This window comes from Tursiops truncatus, chromosome 9 (assembly GCF_011762595.2).
Source record: "Tursiops truncatus isolate mTurTru1 chromosome 9, mTurTru1.mat.Y, whole genome shotgun sequence".
Lineage (NCBI taxonomy): Eukaryota > Metazoa > Chordata > Mammalia > Artiodactyla > Delphinidae > Tursiops > Tursiops truncatus.
Window position 1 is genome coordinate 70,731,084 of NC_047042.1, and position 17,901 is coordinate 70,748,984.

The 17,901-nt window shown below is 36.3% G+C and overlaps 1 protein-coding gene across 5 annotated transcripts in view; it reads left to right on the plus strand.

Annotated features, from left to right (window-relative positions):
* The window catches only part of FOXP2 (forkhead box P2), a 532,789-nt gene that overhangs the window by 404,770 nt on the left and 110,118 nt on the right, over window positions 1-17,901 (plus strand). For 3 of the 5 annotated variants that reach the window (XM_073809847.1, XM_073809849.1, XM_073809848.1), the window contains one exon: window positions 8,824-8,898. The exons of the other annotated variants lie outside the window; for them this stretch is intronic. In XM_073809847.1, coding sequence (XP_073665948.1) covers window positions 8,824-8,898 — 75 coding nt within the window. The remainder of the gene's footprint in view (window positions 1-8,823; window positions 8,899-17,901) is intronic. 5 annotated transcript variants of the gene reach the window in all.

Below are 17,901 nucleotides of genomic sequence, written 5' to 3' on the forward strand. Positions count from 1 at the left end.
TTTGGTGTTGTTAGCAAAAAGAGGAATAGATTCCATGTAGGGAAGATCAACAGATTTCCTCTGTAGTCACTGAGCTGGTTTGCTACAAGATTGTAGCATGGTCTCGACAATAGTTTTTTTCTCAAAGAACTCTACTCTTCCAACAGTAAGGAAACACATAGCAATAGGGAACTGTAGGGAAGTAGCACCTAGTAACACATTTGTACGTGCAGATTCACTAATACATATGTTCCTAAAGATTATATAAAAATCAAATTTATTTTAGACGAGTTCTTTTTCTGTTTACATAAATACAACCTTAACTACATTTTTATTTTGAATAATTAAGGAAATAGGAATCCCTAATTTAATTTCATAAATTTGGACTTTCATGTTGAGTTTGTTACCAGTGAATGTTATAATTTGGCATGTTTATCAAGGAAAAGAAAATATACTATTTTAAAAAATTTACACTGGGGCTTCCCTGGTGGCGCAGTGGTTGAGAGTCCGCCTGTTGATGCAGGGGACGCGGGTTCATGGCCAGGTCTGGGAAGATCCCACATGCCACAGAGCGGCTGGGCCCGTGAGCCATGGCCGCTGAGCCTGTGCGTCCGGAGCCTGTGCTCCACAATGGGAGAGGCCACAACAGTGAGAGGCTCGTGTACCGCAAAAAAAAAAAAAAAAAAAAAAAATTTACACTGATCCATGAAGAAAACAAGCAAAAAATTATAAACTTTTAATAATCAGTACCTTCAACAATATTCTGTATGTCCTTGGACCAATTTTTTAAAATCAGTCTGAGTTAGTAGACCTAAGGAATCCCCATTCTGATCATAAGCACTGCTCTTCCTTGTCATCCTCTCCACATCACCACGCCCATGCCCACCTACATGGCTTCCTGATCCAACTGTATCCCATGATTAATGATGACATTAAAGAAACTCTCGCTATTTTGTATCGTTCACTCTGACCTTGCTCTCCATTCTCCAAACTGTGGCTTTCCTTACTCCTACTCCCAAGCAAGCTACTGGATATTGCTACAGAAAATCACAGTATCAGGCAGTATTGAGTCCACAACTTCACCTTAGCCTTCATCACTGTTTAGCAATCGTTTCTAAACTCCTCACTCCCCCCTCCCTACACCAGCTTCCTGCCTTAACTGTCCCCTTTCAGCTCCTACATCTCACATCGAGCCCCTAGTCCCAGTGACTTTGTCTCCTCCTTCAGAGATAAAATTCAGAGGCCACCAAGTAAGATCTCCCTCTGCCTCTCTCATCTCCACTCCTAAAACAAACTCATATTGGCACCTCTCTTTATGCCCTTTTGTATCACAGTGAGATCTTTTCTCCAAGGCCAACTTGATACCTGCCCTGCCCAGCCTTTCCTACGACCTTGTCATGTCAGCCTCACAGCTGCTCTCCTGTATCTTCAGTCTCCCATTTTCTGTGAGTCTTCCTGTCTTTAAAAACCAAACACCCACAAAACAAAATCTTATTTGAACCTTTGTTTTATATCAGGCACTCTTCCTAACCCACTCCTTTCCTTCATCATTAAACTTTTGGAAAGAATTGGTTACCCTTCAATCTCTGTTCCTTCTTTGACTTATTATATTATGTCTCTATCACCACGCCCATTCTGAAATTATTCTTTTGAGTATCACTGACAACCTCTGAGAGTTGTATTCAAGTCAAAGTCCCATCCTACTAGACCCTGTCAGAACACTTGAGACATTTGACACCAGTCCTCTTAATTTGGTGGCTTTCCTCATCTCTGTCCATAACTTTTTATGTTCAATTGTTATATCAGTGGAGCTAAACTCTGGCTGCACATCATCATTACCTGAGGTGCCTGAGCGCCATCCTAGCCTAACACAATCAGAAGCTGAAGGTGGTGGAGCCCAGCATCAGTATTGACTCAAAGCTCCCCAGGTGATGCTAGCACATGGCACAGGTTGAGAACCATTCCTTTAGATGATCTCAGTGACAGAACTTATCCACTTCCTGTGGGGTCACCACCACAGAAGGTCTCAGATCTCTATATATCTTGCCTTGTCTCCTGAACTTGAGGCTTATGCTACACTCAAATGTTTGCTAGAAATAACTACCTGGATGTCCTGCAGTGAGATCTAGTATAGTATTTCTAGTATTTTCAGTTAAAGCACATTCTCCTGTATTCCTTAAAAACCATTTTTTCTTGCATCCTCTTACCTTGCTGGTGACATCACAGCCTACTCCCAGTGTCCCTTATCCTTCACTCTCTCACTCTATCACTCAGGTAGTCTTCAGATCCTTGGAAATCAGCCTTTCCTCAAATTCAGTCTCCTGTTCTTACTTTCAGTGCTCTTCATTCAGCCCAGACCATAAATAACTCTCTGGTGAACCTTTGGGCATCTTAGGCTACCATCTACCAGTTTTTCCCAATTCCAGTCTAAGCCCACACCCTCATGCTTTTCTCTTGTCTCCTTAAAAGAAAATTTGCTCGGGCTTCCCTGGTGGCGCAGTGGTTGAGAATCTGCCTGCTGATGCAGGGGACACGGATTCGAGCCCTGGTCTGGGAGGATCCCACATGCCACAGGGCAACTAAGCCCGTGAGCCACAACTACTGAGCCTGCGCATCTGGAGCCTGTGCTCCGCAACAAGAGAGGCCGCGATAGTGAGAGGCCCGCGTACTGCGATGAAGAGTGGCCCCCGCTTGCCACACTAGAGAAAGCCCTCGCACAGAAACGAAGACCCAACACAGCCCAAAATAAATAAATAAAAAATGGATGGAAGTGAAATTTAAAAAAGAAAAGAAAAGAAAAGAAAATTTGCTCCTGCCCTTTACCTCAGGACATGACAGAAATTCCCTTTGTCTGATGGGCAGAACTTTTCATAGTCCCAGCTTTCCAGTCTTCTCTCTCACCTCCGTCCTCATCCATACCACACTCCAGCCATAGCCACATGATCACATTTCTCAAGTACAATTCTAAATCTTTTGGATTCTCCCTTTCTTCCTTTCCACGTCTTTCTTTTTAGAGTAATAAATTCCTCATTCTTAATACATTCTTCCAGTACAATGGAACTGTACTTTTTACCTCTTCAACAATACGTTTCTCTCTAATGTTGTCTCAACCTAGGATCCATGGGTAGAATTCAGGAGGTCTATGAATATGAATGGAGGAGAAAGTATTCTCACTTTCACTTCTAATTAAAACTTCATATTTTCTTCTATTATGAATGTAGGTAACAAACCACAATAGTATTGGCAGTATCTGTGACATCGTCCTCAAAAAAAAAATTACAGATGTTTTCATCTGTTGGCAAAAATATCTAGAAACATTAGTTATGCTTATTACTACTTAAAAATTAGAGTGGTTATTAAACCTGACATTGTATCTTATTATTTAATGTATTTACAGAGAAGCACATTTAGTAATATTTCACAAGTGTGGCTTTTTACATATTTTGAAATCTGAATTTCAACATAACTGATTTCCTTTCTAACTTCTTACATTTTATTTTATGCAATTAAATTTTTTTCTGAGGAGGCCATTCTTGACTTGAATGGAGTGTCAAAGGGTTCAAGATGCAAATGGCACTTACTCAGTTGTATCCTAGTTTACAAGGCGTTTCCTCCCGCTCTCGTCTGAAACCAAGGACAATTTTCATTCATTTTTATATCCACGTGGCTAACGTAATTTATAGCACACAGTAGGTACTGAAAAATGTTCACTGACTGAATAATGGAATAAAAGAATGAGAAATTACCTGTCCCACAAATATCCTGAACACAGAAGACAATATTTCTCAAAGTGTAATCATGGAAGCTCTAAATCACAGTCACCAAGATGCTTGTTAGAATGCATATTCATGGGCCCTATCTCAGATCTTTTGAATCTGAGTCCCTAGAAGTGTAGAATTTTCAATTATAACAGTTCATGCTAACGTCTGCGAACCTGTTCCAGTAGGCTATTGTGATGCACAGCAGCCTTAAAAAATAAATAAAAGCATGAGCTTTTGTAAATAATTTCAGCTCCCTGGGCTCTATTTTCTTTCTCTGCGAAGTGATTCTTTAATGGCTGCATCCTATTCTCCTCAATACCATATGGGTTTTGTAGTCAGTGCCACAGAAGGAAGTAAGGCAGGACTTGCTCCTTGTTCAGAATGAAGAATGAAGAGTCTTCAGGCATGTGCTCATACTGGTTTGGTCCTGTGGGGTACATGGTCCCTGCACCTCGTTGACTGACTCCAAACAATATACCACCTACTCAGATCCACTGGTCTTATGAAATAATGTTTGCCAGACAGCAGTTCTCTTTTCTTCACCTCCTCTGTCGGGGCTAGGCAGCTTTTAGTCTGTTTTTCGGAGGTGGGCTGGGGATAGACGAAGTAATTTGAATTTGCAAAGCCAACACATATCACCCTGGCACAACTCTGGCCCCACTGTCCCTGGGACAGTCTCCATCAGATGTGATGAACGGCCTAAAGATAGCCAACCAAGCCAACAAACAGAACGGTTAGAGTGGAGGGAAGGCCAGTTAACCGTTTAATTTTATTCCTGTTTCATACTAGGTCAAGAGTATCCACATTTCTTAAAAAAAAAAAAAAAAAAGAGCTTCCCTGGTGGCGCAGTGGTTGAGAGTCCGCCTGACGATGCAGGGGACGCGGGTTTGTGCCCGGGTCCGAGAGGATCCCACGTGCCGGGGAGCGGCTGGGCCCGTGAGCCATGGCCGCTGAGCCTGCGCGTCCGGAGCCTGTGCTCCGCAGTGGGAGAGACCACAGCAGTGAGAGGCCCGCGCACCACAAAAAAAAAAAAAAAAAAAAAGAGTATCCACATTTCTTGACTGGCCGAACACTATTTTAAAATTTTTGCACCTTTAAAATGTAGATCACTGTTCCATTCAGATATCATTTTACCCCAAATTTTATAAGACACTGAAGTTTTAAACATATTAAAGAAAAATTTGATCCCGTTTTCAGCCAGCTTCAAGAAAAATTATAATTTAAAAATATTTTCATTCATTAGGAAAGATCAATATATAATACTTTCCTATTTTTCTATGAAAATATACCTTCATCAACTTTGCAAAAATTATATTATTTCTTAGAAGTCACTTCACTTGTCACTGAATGCAGACACCCTCATATTAACTTTTTGCTTTGCCACACCAGGTTTCTAAAGAGAAAAAATATTTTTTATTCATATGGAAGAGGCTTTGATTTGTATCATGAAGTCCAACAGGAGACGGAAAGCTATTTGAATGCGGATAGAATGTCTTGGGAATTTTTGCATCCTTTACAGTGTGTTTTATACACAGTAGGACTTTAATAATTTTTTATTTGAAAGAAATTGAATGTTCTGAAGCAATAATGATAGCTAATAAATATTAACTACATAGCTAAGAAACATTAGGTATATGGGTACCAGCACTATTCTAAGTACTTTATAAATCAGTGTATTTAACAACCCTAGGACGTTGTTACTTACTACCCCCTTTCTAGAGAGAGAGGCCAGAAGAGCGAAGTAACTTGCTCAAGGTCACACTACTAGCAAGTGTTGAGTCAGGATCTGAACCCTGGCAGACTGTCTCCAGAGCTAGTATTCTTATTTCCAACACTGAACACTGAAGTCTTTATTGTTTTAACAGAAAATTGCAATGATCCATATTTAACAGAAGAATAGTTTCCCTCTGAAGTTAATGTTGAAAGCCCATTCCAGTACACTGTCCTGGCCTTTTCACTGTTAAAAGGTTCTTTGGTGCTTATTTGAAACAGATGCAAACACTTAAAACATCGATTCACATTGTGTTGCCCTGTGATTTGCTAGATTATGTCAGGTTTCCTCCAGGAGACCCATTTCTAAATGACTGTCTGATTTCATTCGCCTTGCCACTCCTTCACAGACCTGCAGCTTCATGGATCTGTTCAAGCATGGTTGGTCGGAGGTTGATTAGTGCGTCTCTTGCCAACATTCTGTCTCCTTCTGTTGTAGAAAGCTCTAGGACAGCCAGGAGAAGCAGCTGGGTGGGTTTTTCAAAGCAGTTTCTTCAACCAGGCTTTTTGGCAAGACTTGATGACGGGCTAATGGCAGTGCAAAGTTTATTCTCACATACTTTTAACTCCTGGAGTTACTAGTTGGGAGTTACTTAAAAGCCTGTGCCTTTCAAATGGTTTGCTTTTTTCCAGGGTATTGTTCTTCAGTAAACATAAGATTAAGTTGACTTTCTCTGTTCATAAATTTTGCTTTTTAACTCTATTTCTATTCCTTGCTCAACTCTTTTGATTATTTAAACTGTATATATCTTATAATTTTGCATGCAAAATGACAGGGCAGAAATGTCACTGTGTGTCCTTAGTGTGGGACAGTCCTATCTCTTTTGTCCCTAAAGATAGATTAATGACAGTAACATTTTAATGTGCTGTATTTTTATCTATGGTAACAGGAATGATTTGGCATTGTCAGGCAATGGTTGCTTTGGTCAAACAAAGTTTCTGATGAACAAAAATATGTCATGGCTTCAGAAGGTCCTTCAGAATCTTGTTTTATGTCAAAGTTATCTCAATGGTTATCAGTTAAAATCATATTGGGGAAATGTTTGAGACACAATTAAAGAAGATATGTTTGGATTATACTTAGATTTACTGAAATTACGTTTCTGAGTCATGTGAGCTGAGAATGGAGAATATTCTCTCTCACAGTGAAGCTTCAGGCTACGCCCATCACAGCTCCAATCTGTAGAGGAAAAGTAGCAAAAATCTCCTTCTTACAATGAAATCCTTCTGATAATTTTGGCACCTGTATCCTTTAAATGATGCCTACAGCATTTTATGTCATAACATCTTTTGTGTATTTTTATCAGTGTACTTGTACCTGGTCTGGAAATGTCCTGTTTCTTAATCATCTCTATATCCTCCCTTCAGACTCTGTGCTTGGGATGGCAGATCTTCAGCACCTGACATGTTTTGTCTATGTTAGACACAAAGTACAATATTTAATTTGGGTGCTCTTGAAAGAGCTTAAGGTGATGTTGCTTATTTATGAAGTTTCATTTTCTGTACTAAATATAGTGTCGTGGCACCTTTGGAGTTCTCATGATGCTCACTGATTTTTGGTTTTAGGTAGATGAGTGTCGATCTGAGGATTTTTTGTTAATCTGGTTCGTTGCTGTGGTTCGGAGTAGCATTTCATTCCTTTTTTTTTTAGGATGCTTATGACCTCCTTAAATAGCAGTCCAAAAATCGTGTGGCTTGTTTTGATTTTAACCAAAGTTACAGCTGCCTAGCTGTAAAGCAGTCAGTTTCTCTTATTATGACTAGTTCTTCAACTTGTACTGTTTTAAATTGCCTGCAATTAGCATATTTCAACCTTATTTTTAGGTTTAAATTGCAGTGTGAGAGTGTACTCTCCTCTTAGCTAATTAGTGCTATCAAGGAACAGTAGGTTACCTCATTAGTACCATGTGCATTTAATTAAAGAAGAGAAAATTGGAGTTAACCTCATAGTTAATATTTTCACAGAGTGCTTCAATGCCAACACCTTCAATTGGAGTCACACCCCTGTGTATCTAATTATGCACTGGTGCCAAATAAGGTTAGCAAGGGTACTACAAGGCTGTTGACAAAATAATTTAGATGAAAAAGTGTTTGTTGGATTCTGACAGTAAAATATAACTTGAACGTTTTTTCTTCATCCTCATCTGCCAGCATCAGGTGACATACTTCTTCATAGGAAATTGAAGGGAAAGAATATTTTGGAAGCCATTTTTTTTTCTGTTTAAATTAATGTTGCTCTTATCTTGAAGAAAATGGCATATAGTCATGTAAAGCATGTACAATCCGTTTCTCAAACAGATCCCCTGAACTTCAGAGATGTATTTGAAAAGAATTATTTATAAGATGTAATATTTACATGCATCAAACCACTACAAATACTCCCTGACACCCCTACCACATCCCTCCTTGCTTTTCTTGTTTTCTGATATAATTTCCCTTGTGTATCTTATGAATGGGGATCATCCTTTCATATCATACATGAAGTCTAAGGATGTGTTGTCTGTCACATGGTCTACACAAATGCAGTGTAATCCTTTTGCCCTTCAGACAAAATCTTTTGAAATGTCTGATGCTACTTAGGTAAAAAATGACATTCCATGTCATTTATCAATAAATAATCACTTTGCTTTTACAGATAAAAACGCAAACTATTCATTTGCGTGTATAGAGTAATTTTCAATACAAATGACACAATTCAACAGGTTTTAACAGAGATTACTGAGTTTAGCTCCATAGTCTTAAATATGTATTTAATGGCAATATTTGTGTTATAGTAATGCAGAGCCAAGGCAGTTTATTTAAAGGGATTCTTGTGATTGTTCTCACATTTCATGACAAGACAGGATTTATGTTCATTCGTGTTTGTTATAATTGACTACAAGTCAAGAGTTAGCTTTTTCAAAAAGAGATAAAGTTTTAGGGACAAATAGCATGCCATACTCTAAAATCACAGTACCATTTAAAGCTATAGGAATATTTATTAATAAACATTGGCCATAATTTTAGCTTAGAAGTGGGAAGTGAGGCTCCTAAGTCAGTATCCTGGTAGATGATCGGTAATTTTTGGTTAGTGGTTATTTCGTATGTTCAAATATTCAAATTAACATCTGCCAAATTATTCCTGTTTTTTCAATTTTATTTAATACTATTATTAGCTGTGAGACAAAGGTGGAGTAGTCTTGCCTAGGTCAACCTACCAAGATAATAATCCAAATAATATTTTCTTAAATGATAATGTACATTATTAGCGTTAAGCCTTAAGATTGGAAAAAAAAAAAAAAAGCCAACTCCTGATTCTCTTTGTTTAATCTAGGAATTGCTTCCAGAAACAAAATTATGTGTCTGTGGCCACTCTTCTGGTGATGGGCATCCTCACAACACATTTGCAGTAAGTTACACTGGGCAATTAGTAATTCAGCTACTATGCACAAGGCCATAGACCCAACCCTGCTAAAGAGATGGTCTGTGATTTTCTATCAGCCACTACCTTCCATTGATGCAGGTGATCAAGAGATGACTAATGTTAAGGCACAGATGTAATTAGTTTGTTTTCTATTACTTCTTATATTCTTGCTTCAATTATGTTTCATCAGATATACATACAGTTCACCGTTTCTGTGAGTTGATGGCGTTAAAGTTTACCTTATATATATGAGAGCATATGGCTTTTTCACCTCTGTACTTTTCTTGAACCACTACACTTTTCTCGAACAGATTTAGGAATAATTTGATGAGATGGTATTGATATGCATCAAATAAGTGCATTGAGACTATGGATAGATACAATACATATTTTAGGGAAAAGTTCCTGTTCCACGTTCTGCAAGTTACCATATAAATATGCCAAGGCCTCTTTTTACATATTCTGTCACTAGAGTGTAATTTGTCTCTTTAGACTATAATATCCAATGAAAATTACTTCCATGACCCAGTTCACATACTGGTTAGCCTTGGAAATGAATAACAATCTTGCAGTGGCCGTTCAAGAATTTTTAAATAGAGCAACTTCATGTTTCTGTTTACCATGGATACTACCTGTATTCCTAAGGAATCTCTAAATATGTAAGTCGTATATTTTCATATATAGAATTTTTGCTTGTTTCCTTAAGAATTGATGTACTTTTTTAGTTTCCATGGTCTAGAATATTCCTAAATTGACTCACCCAAAACTTATCTTTTTTTACTACCATATACCTAATATTTCCTAATTTATGATTGGTAGAACACAACATAATTAATCTCATAGACAAATAATCAGTGTCTTCCTGAATGAAGAAGAAATATATAATTTCATACCTTAGTTGAAAAAACAAAAGATTTTTCTCAATAAAAATAGAGTCAAATTAACATGGGATGCTCTTCTTTGTGGAAAATATATAAACTTTAAACATTTTTTAAATGTTAGATGCAAAACAAAAATGGAAATGGAAATGGCAGTAACGTACTATTTTATGGAAATAGTGAATGCAGAGGATTGGTAATAAATTTTGCACATGAAATTAGGTTTCATAATGATCTGAAATTATCTAGTTTGGGATTTCATTCATTTTAATTCTAAAGTGTTTGCCCTTCTAAGCTTTCTTTACAATAATAACATTTGAAAAACTAGCAAAGATTAAAAAGCAGTGTTAAGGTTTGCTGAAATTATGTAAATTTATGTGAAAGACTAAAATAATCTTAATTTCTAGGTTTTCTCTGTATGTTTTGAAGAAAATAAATTTAAGTCACACTTCAAAAATAACTATATTTTAACTTAGTAAAGAAGATTCATTCAAAATTATACTTAAAAAAAAAGTGCGTTAAAAATGGAACAGGCAGTATTCTTAATTGGTAACACTTTTTCCTAAAATAATTTCAATGGAAAAATTGTTTTCTTTAGACTGAAGAGTGAGATGGCTTAACCAATAATAGTGTTTGTTCTTTATGTAAATCTACTTCTACCATTTAAAAAATTATTATCTACTCTACTGATGGAAAAATAAATCTACAGCAACAGATCTTTATATTTTCATTGAAATGTTTTCAGAATAAAAACAAACGATGGAGAAATTAAATGAATGGCTCACAGGTGCCCTGCAGTTCCTCAATGGCAAGCCTGAATCTATAGCCCAATCTATAATCTATAATCTATAGTTTGTGATCACCAATGTATTGGTCTTTCCAGAGGTATGCCACATTGTTCATGGCTGCCTTGAATGCAGTGTTGAACAGGAGTCTGAGGTTGTGCCACGTGCCTGAGACAGCAGTTAGTCTCCAAGACAGAAAGAACAACAGGATAAATTAGTGAGGTCTGCTGTGGTTGGTGGGGGGAGAGAGCATGGCAGTGCATAGATCAGGTGTTTTCCATCCCTGCAGTGCACCAAACTAAATACTTCAAATTAGTCACTGAGTGACTTTGCAAATGATGGTTCTTGACTTCACAACACAAGGGAAACATTAAATACTAAGTAGGTGCTTATTTTCTTTATTGATTATATTAAACTTTCTGCAAGCTAAAATGGCTACATAATGTGATTTAAAACCAAGATGCAAGCTAAAACAAATACTATTTGTTATTCATAGTTGACAGTTTCTATGTGATGGTCATGGCTCTCTCTTAGTATTTGTTAAATTTTATAAGTACTAGTATGCTGGGGTGGTACTCGACCACCATGAGATTACTGGTGGGATGGAAGGAACAAAGGTATAGAAAGAATAGATAGGCGTATCTAAAACCAGCCCTGTCCCTTTATAATCTATATACCTCACATTTATAATAAATTGTGAACCATTGTAATAGTTTTCTAAATTCTTAAGAGACCCTACATAATGCCCTATCAGTGGATTAACTTAATATCACACGTATTACTTCCATGATTGGTCCACCTTCACAAATAAAAAAACAAAATTTTCAGGCATGTGTTCTAAAGTGGCAGATTAAATTAATTTTACCCCCTATCTCCTATAAGTTTATTAACAAGCCTGAAGTAAAGTACTATAAATCTCAGCGGGGGAAAGCCACTTACAATTACCAAGTGTAGGTTAAAGCCCAAATTATCTTAAAGAAATAGTAATGTTACATAATGTTACATGAGATTAAACGGATGTCAAAAGCTCTCCATCATATCATCTTCTTTCAGGTACTTATGGTGTCAGGTTCCTAACCAAAGATGCAATGAAAATATATTTCAAAGGGGTATTTTCTGGTGTTTTGGTCTGGAAGTAGCCAGAAGATGTTGGCCATCATCTAAGTATTGTGCCTCCTTATTATCATGTTGTTGAACAGTAGAGACACTTTTACGAACTCACTAATAGATTATGTTTATTGTGCCTCTACTAATTCACTGCTGTACTGGGCAGTAGTAGTTGTACTCACATCACGTCTACCTAAAACTTGTAATCTTAAATTCTGTTTGCTGTTTTTTGTAAAAGAAATGTCTGGGCTCCAGAGGTTGTACATTTAATATTCTAAGAGTAACAATTTAATACTCTTATTATAAGTTTGAATTTTATAGGAAAAAGCATTAAGTTCTGGCTTTAAAAAACAAGAAGATGAGTGTAAGTGAGCATCATTGTAAGAGATTTCTTTTCGATACTTGTTTTTCACCCTCAATTTTTTCAAATGATGTATATTTAACTCTAATCTGGAAAAATCTTCACTTATTTTACTTTTATTTCAAACTTTAGTAATGGAATTGGTGCCTTTCTTTTTTTCCCTGAAATACCAAACAGCTTTACAAGTGGCTAATTCTGTCAAGATCCTAAATTTCACAACCTTTGGCTTCCCTACCACACAGTAGCAACCCAAGTTCACTCCTCAAGAAGTAGACCTTGTTGACACCTCATCTGCCTGAATGGCCTCATTAGCACCCACCTGCAGATAATATTATTGTTAGTCTTGCCTATAGGTTTTTACACCTATGTGAATACTGTTTTACATAGGACTCTGCCTGTTAGCTCTAAGTGCTAAGGCCGTTAGGAGAATGCTCAGAGTCTTTGTCTTCTGGATCTTAATTTCAAAGCATTTACCACTGGGTCAAATGCATATCTTGATGAACAAAATTTGTTGGACCTATAAATTAAAAATAAGACTTGGCTGGTCTTGGTCTAGCAGTTTTATATCACATTCAAATTATATTGACCACATTGTCATCTTTTCCCCTACAGATCTTGATTCTGTTGTGACTGACTACTGAATGTTTTATTTTGATGGGAATTGTGGATTGGAAGAAAGAAAAAAGGAAAAGGGGATAGTGACAGTTTTAAGTGTCTCTTATTTTCTGTTCCAAATTCATCTCTCTTTTTAGGCTTTACATAAATTCTGCCCAGTACCAAATACTCTGTCCCATGGGCTCTGGAATCAGCTTTCTAGTTGAATATTGGGCACATTACTTGACCTCTTTTAGCCTCATGCTCTCAATCTGTAAAATTAGGACAATAATAGTATCTGCCTCATAGGGTGGTACAGGGATTACATTTGATAGCCCCCAAAAGTACTGAGCATGATGACTAACACACAGGAAGTGTGCAGTAGGTGTTTGAGGCAGTATCTGTAGTATCATCAGTATACTCTTGCTTGGACCAAAGAGGCAATTCTGTTTGACATAAATTTAAATATGCATTTGGTATTAACACTAAGGGGCTTTGGGCATCACCTTATGCCATGAGCAGAACAGATGGAAATGTTCCTTCCTGAGAGGAAAGTCTTTATATTCATTAATTTAAGTTGAACACTGACTTTTTCCCTCACAAAAATCAGTTATCCAAATGTTTTCTGATTTGTTAAGCTAAGTGAAAGAAAAAGAACACTGCCTCACCAGAGCTAAATGATGTCCTCAGGCAGTCAAGGAAAATCATGGCTAAAGAATGTTAAGAAAAGTGACTGTGCTCTCAATTGTCTGTATCCAACCAGAACACGTGGAGATAGGAAATTAGGAAATACATGTGGCAGTGCCAGATTATCTCCAATTATTTCTTCCCTTCTCTTTTATAAATGTATTGGCAGAGATTAACCAAGAATTAGAGATAAATTACTACTTATTAGTAATGTTGATCATTTTAACTAACAATCTGGAGACAACCTGGGATAAAAATTTTTGGAGAGTCCTTTCTATATAAAACCTATATTGCAAGATTTAACTCTTTGCTATTAATGCAAAGTTGTGTTAGTAAAATTTTAAATTTATGATGAAGCAGTAAAAATCAGATTTGTTAATTCATCATGTTCATTTTTTGAGTAGTTTATATTCACTATTACGATGGGATTGGTATTGTGCTAGATTGTTTGATTTAAAATAAACCTTAAGATAGTCAAATATTTCAAACACCTATATTACAGCTGATTTTGTTAATGTCATAATGCTATAATATAGTGACCATGTTTAGAGCTACTATTAAAAACCTTACAGATTCTCCGTTGCAAGTAGAATAAAGGTTTCTGTTTTTAAAGCCTTGACTGACATTTGCATGCAACTCCTTGATTAATCTTTTTCTTTCCTAGTATAACTCAAGATATTAATAATTATCTTTACACACCTCATTCAGCTGGGATGTAGCTCCCTGAGCTCAGTTCATTCTAGACACCTCTCCTGAGTGATTGCCTCTCACCTTTTATTTTATTGCAATATTTGAGACTGCCATGAATTCTCTTGATGTTGGTTCCAAGAAGGACCAGTAGCAGAGCTTTTTCAATGGGGACTCCTCTTTGAAATTTATAATGAATAATTTACTCCCCTTGATGATTCACCAAAGCATTAGTATGGCAGAAATCAGGGGCTGATGAAAGGATTATTTATTTAGTTATCTGGTTTTGTTGTTGTTAATATATTTTTCATCAACTAAATTGATACACACACTAAAATATGTATGTGGCAATAATGTGAATTTATGTTGCGCATTTGAAGACTGTATTTTTCCTTTCACATTTAAAGTTATTTGTAATGAGCTATTAGTGATAGTCTCTACAAATATGAAATATAATCTGTATTAACTTCTAACAGTTCACTCTATAGTTTTTGCATATTTCTAAACATCACTGATAAAATGTGTATTCTATATTTATTATTTGTATTTCTGTTCCTTGTATATTTCCACATCATTTATTGTAGCATAATAATAAGTGAAAGGCACAAAAAAACAAGTCATCCTAGTGTATACATTTTCACAGCTCATGAGCACACGCACATATCTCCCGTTGCGGAGCACAGGCTCCTGACGCGCAGGCTCAGCGGCCATGGCTCACGGGCCCAGCCGCTCTGCGGCATGTGGGATCTTCCCGGACCGGGGCACGAACCCGTGTCCCCTGCATCGGCAGGCGGACTCTCAACCACTGTGCCACCAGGGAAGCCCCGTCCATGTGTTTTTATTGAGTTCTATCTGCAATTCGTTTTTCTTTCTCTTCTTTTTGCAGTTAAATTTTTTACATTTGTAATTTTCATTAGGCAAATGAGTTATTTGTTATGCATATGATTGACAAATTATAGAATCAGATTTTTATTACTGGCACCATTCATGCAGCAATATATTCACTTAAAGATATTTCTAAATAACCAGATTTTTCATATATTTTAATACATAGGATATCATGTTAAACAGTACATGATTCCCATTGGCATTCAAACTTAAACCTGAAACTGCACACTGTACTTTAAACCTTTATCCAGTGGCGTTCAGAAAGCTTACTATTATCAGAATTTGGTCATGCTGTAATCATACAATGCACCATACATCTTAGATGAAATTGCACTTGTTTATTTCCAATTAATTATATTCCTTATCAGAATGGTAATAAATTTGGTGCAAGTAGATTCATGCTACTGATAAAATAAAGAATAAAGTCTTATATCAAGTTAAGCTTTCCAAGATGAAACTTTTTTGTCGTATTTAACATTGAGGAACAGCATGAAATGCTCCAGCTCTTGCAGCCATGATCCTAAGCTCTTTTCCCTGAAGTCGTCATTACCATTCCAGCAGACCTTCTTCCTGTTCTCTCTTGAGATAGTGTGAGATATTTTGGAATATTGGCAGAAGTAATCTACCACTCAAATTCAGTGTGTTATAACATGACACTCCAGAATAACAATATAATATCTTAATTCTAATTTAGGATTTGAGTTGTAAAATATTTAGTGGGGCTTAAAACAGACAGTATAGAATGAGAGAGAACTGAAGAGATATTACTTAAGTACTCTTACGTAAGAGTATTCTTAAGAGATACTACAGTGAAAAGGAGGCATCAAGTAAATATCTCAGAGATAAATTCTCATTAAATTAAGCATAATTCATAAATTCACATGTGGTTGTGTAATTTTAGAGAGAGAAAGAATGTTGGCAAAATGATATCAAAATTTGATAAACAAGCCTAAAGGTTTAGAAATTTAATGTTATATATGCAATATTTTCTTGATACATAGGTAATCAATATAAAATTAAAAGAAGTAAAATAATATGAATAACATGTGTACTGTTGTTTTATCTCTGTTTCTCCCTAAATCGTTGTTGCCTGTAAGTTGCACCTCTCTTAATACTCTCTTATATTAAGGGTGAAAAATATACTTCATTTGCATATTAAGGCTGGAAAGTATACATCTTTTGCATGTTTACCCTTGTCTTTTTGTATATTACCTACATAGTCATTCTGCTTTATTAGAGGGATTCTGCTCTGTTAGTGCATTGCCAAAATAAGGAGGCGAGGGTGTCTAATCAACATGCATTTCCATTGTAGTGACTGATGGAATATGTTAGCTTAAAAGAGCCTTAAGATTCATCTAATTCAACTCCTTTATTTTACAACTGAGGAAACTAAAGAATCCAAGTGACTTTCCTTTTATCTCTTCATTATTCGTTGAATTCAAGGAGAACTCTTGATGATCTGATAGTTCTTCAGTCTTGAGCCATGGTTCATATATATTAATTTTGGCAAGCTGTGTACTTTAATTTTAATTCTATATATCTGTTAAAGAAAGAAACCACTCCCTTTTTCCAAATGTTGCTAATCATATTTACCTATAATAAGGTTTCAAAAACCGGATCAGTTTCATGATCACTTTTGAAATTACTGTGCATATTACCCGACTACTTGAGGATACTTTTTTTTTTTAACAGCTTTATTGGAGTATAATTGCTTTACAATGGTGTGTTAGTTTCTGCTGTATAACAAAGTGAATCAGCTATACATATACATATATCCCCATATCTCCTCTCTCTTGCATCTCCCTCCCACTCTCCCCATCCCATCCCTCTAGGTGGTCACAAAGCACTGAGCTGATCTCCCTGCGCTATGCAGCTGCTTCCCACTAGCTATCTGTTTTACATTTGGTAGTGTATATATGTCCATTCCACTTCCTCCCAGCTTACCCTTCCCCTCCCCGTGTCTTCAAGTCCATTCTCTACGTCTGCGTCTTTATTCCTGTCCTGCCCGTAGGTTCTTCAGAACCTTTTTTTTTTCCTTTTAGATTCCATATATGTGTGTTAGCATACGGTATTTGTTTTTCTCTTTCTGACTTACTTCACTTGTATGACAGACTCTAAGTCCATCCATCTCACTACAAATAATTGAGGACACTTTTAAGGTCTCAGTCAGATCTGTGAGATAGTCTAATTTATAGGTTGAGGTTTTCGAAAAGAAAAATTTAAGGATCTTTAGTGATTCCCCCAGAAATGTTTTAAAGTGAATCACAAAATCCCAGACTGTTGATTTATTGCTTACATTCTTTTGTTAGGACTTCAACTAGAAAAAAAGACTTATTTTTTAAAGTTATGCAGGGCATTGCTATTTATCTCCTAATGTTTAGAGGCATAAGCTTAATAGTTACAAAGTCTTAATCTTTTAGAGTCATTTTCCCTTTATCCCCTTTTATTTATTCCCTACACATCCAAGCAAGATCAGTTGCTCTGTAGGGTTTCCCTGGCTTTTCAGGTTGTCTCTTTACTATCCATCAGTTAAATATTGTCTTAACAATTGAACATAAGTGATTTGTGAGTCATCCTGACTTTAAAATACAAAGTAAAGTGGATGATATAATATTGATACTTTAAGTCTGATATTGAAATATCAAACATTTAAATAGGTAAAGTTCAGAATGGATCCTTGAATTGACCAGATGAAAATGCTAAGTGACTAACATTCATCTTTGATCCTGTAAAAAATATTCATAGCACTTGTAAATTGACTACTTAAAGCTATAGAAATGAGTACAGAGATTAGAAGTCTGTTGAGAAACTATGCTTCTAGAAAAGTCCTACAAAGTGTCTGGAACGATCAATGCTATCATTGTTAATTAGCACATAAACGCTTTTTTTATTGTTACCATCATAGGATAAATAATTGCTCCTGTTTCCTTTTCTCATAACTTGTGTACAGTTTTTAATGTCTGCCCAGTGTCTGCTGGACACCACTGGGCTCTTTTCCTTT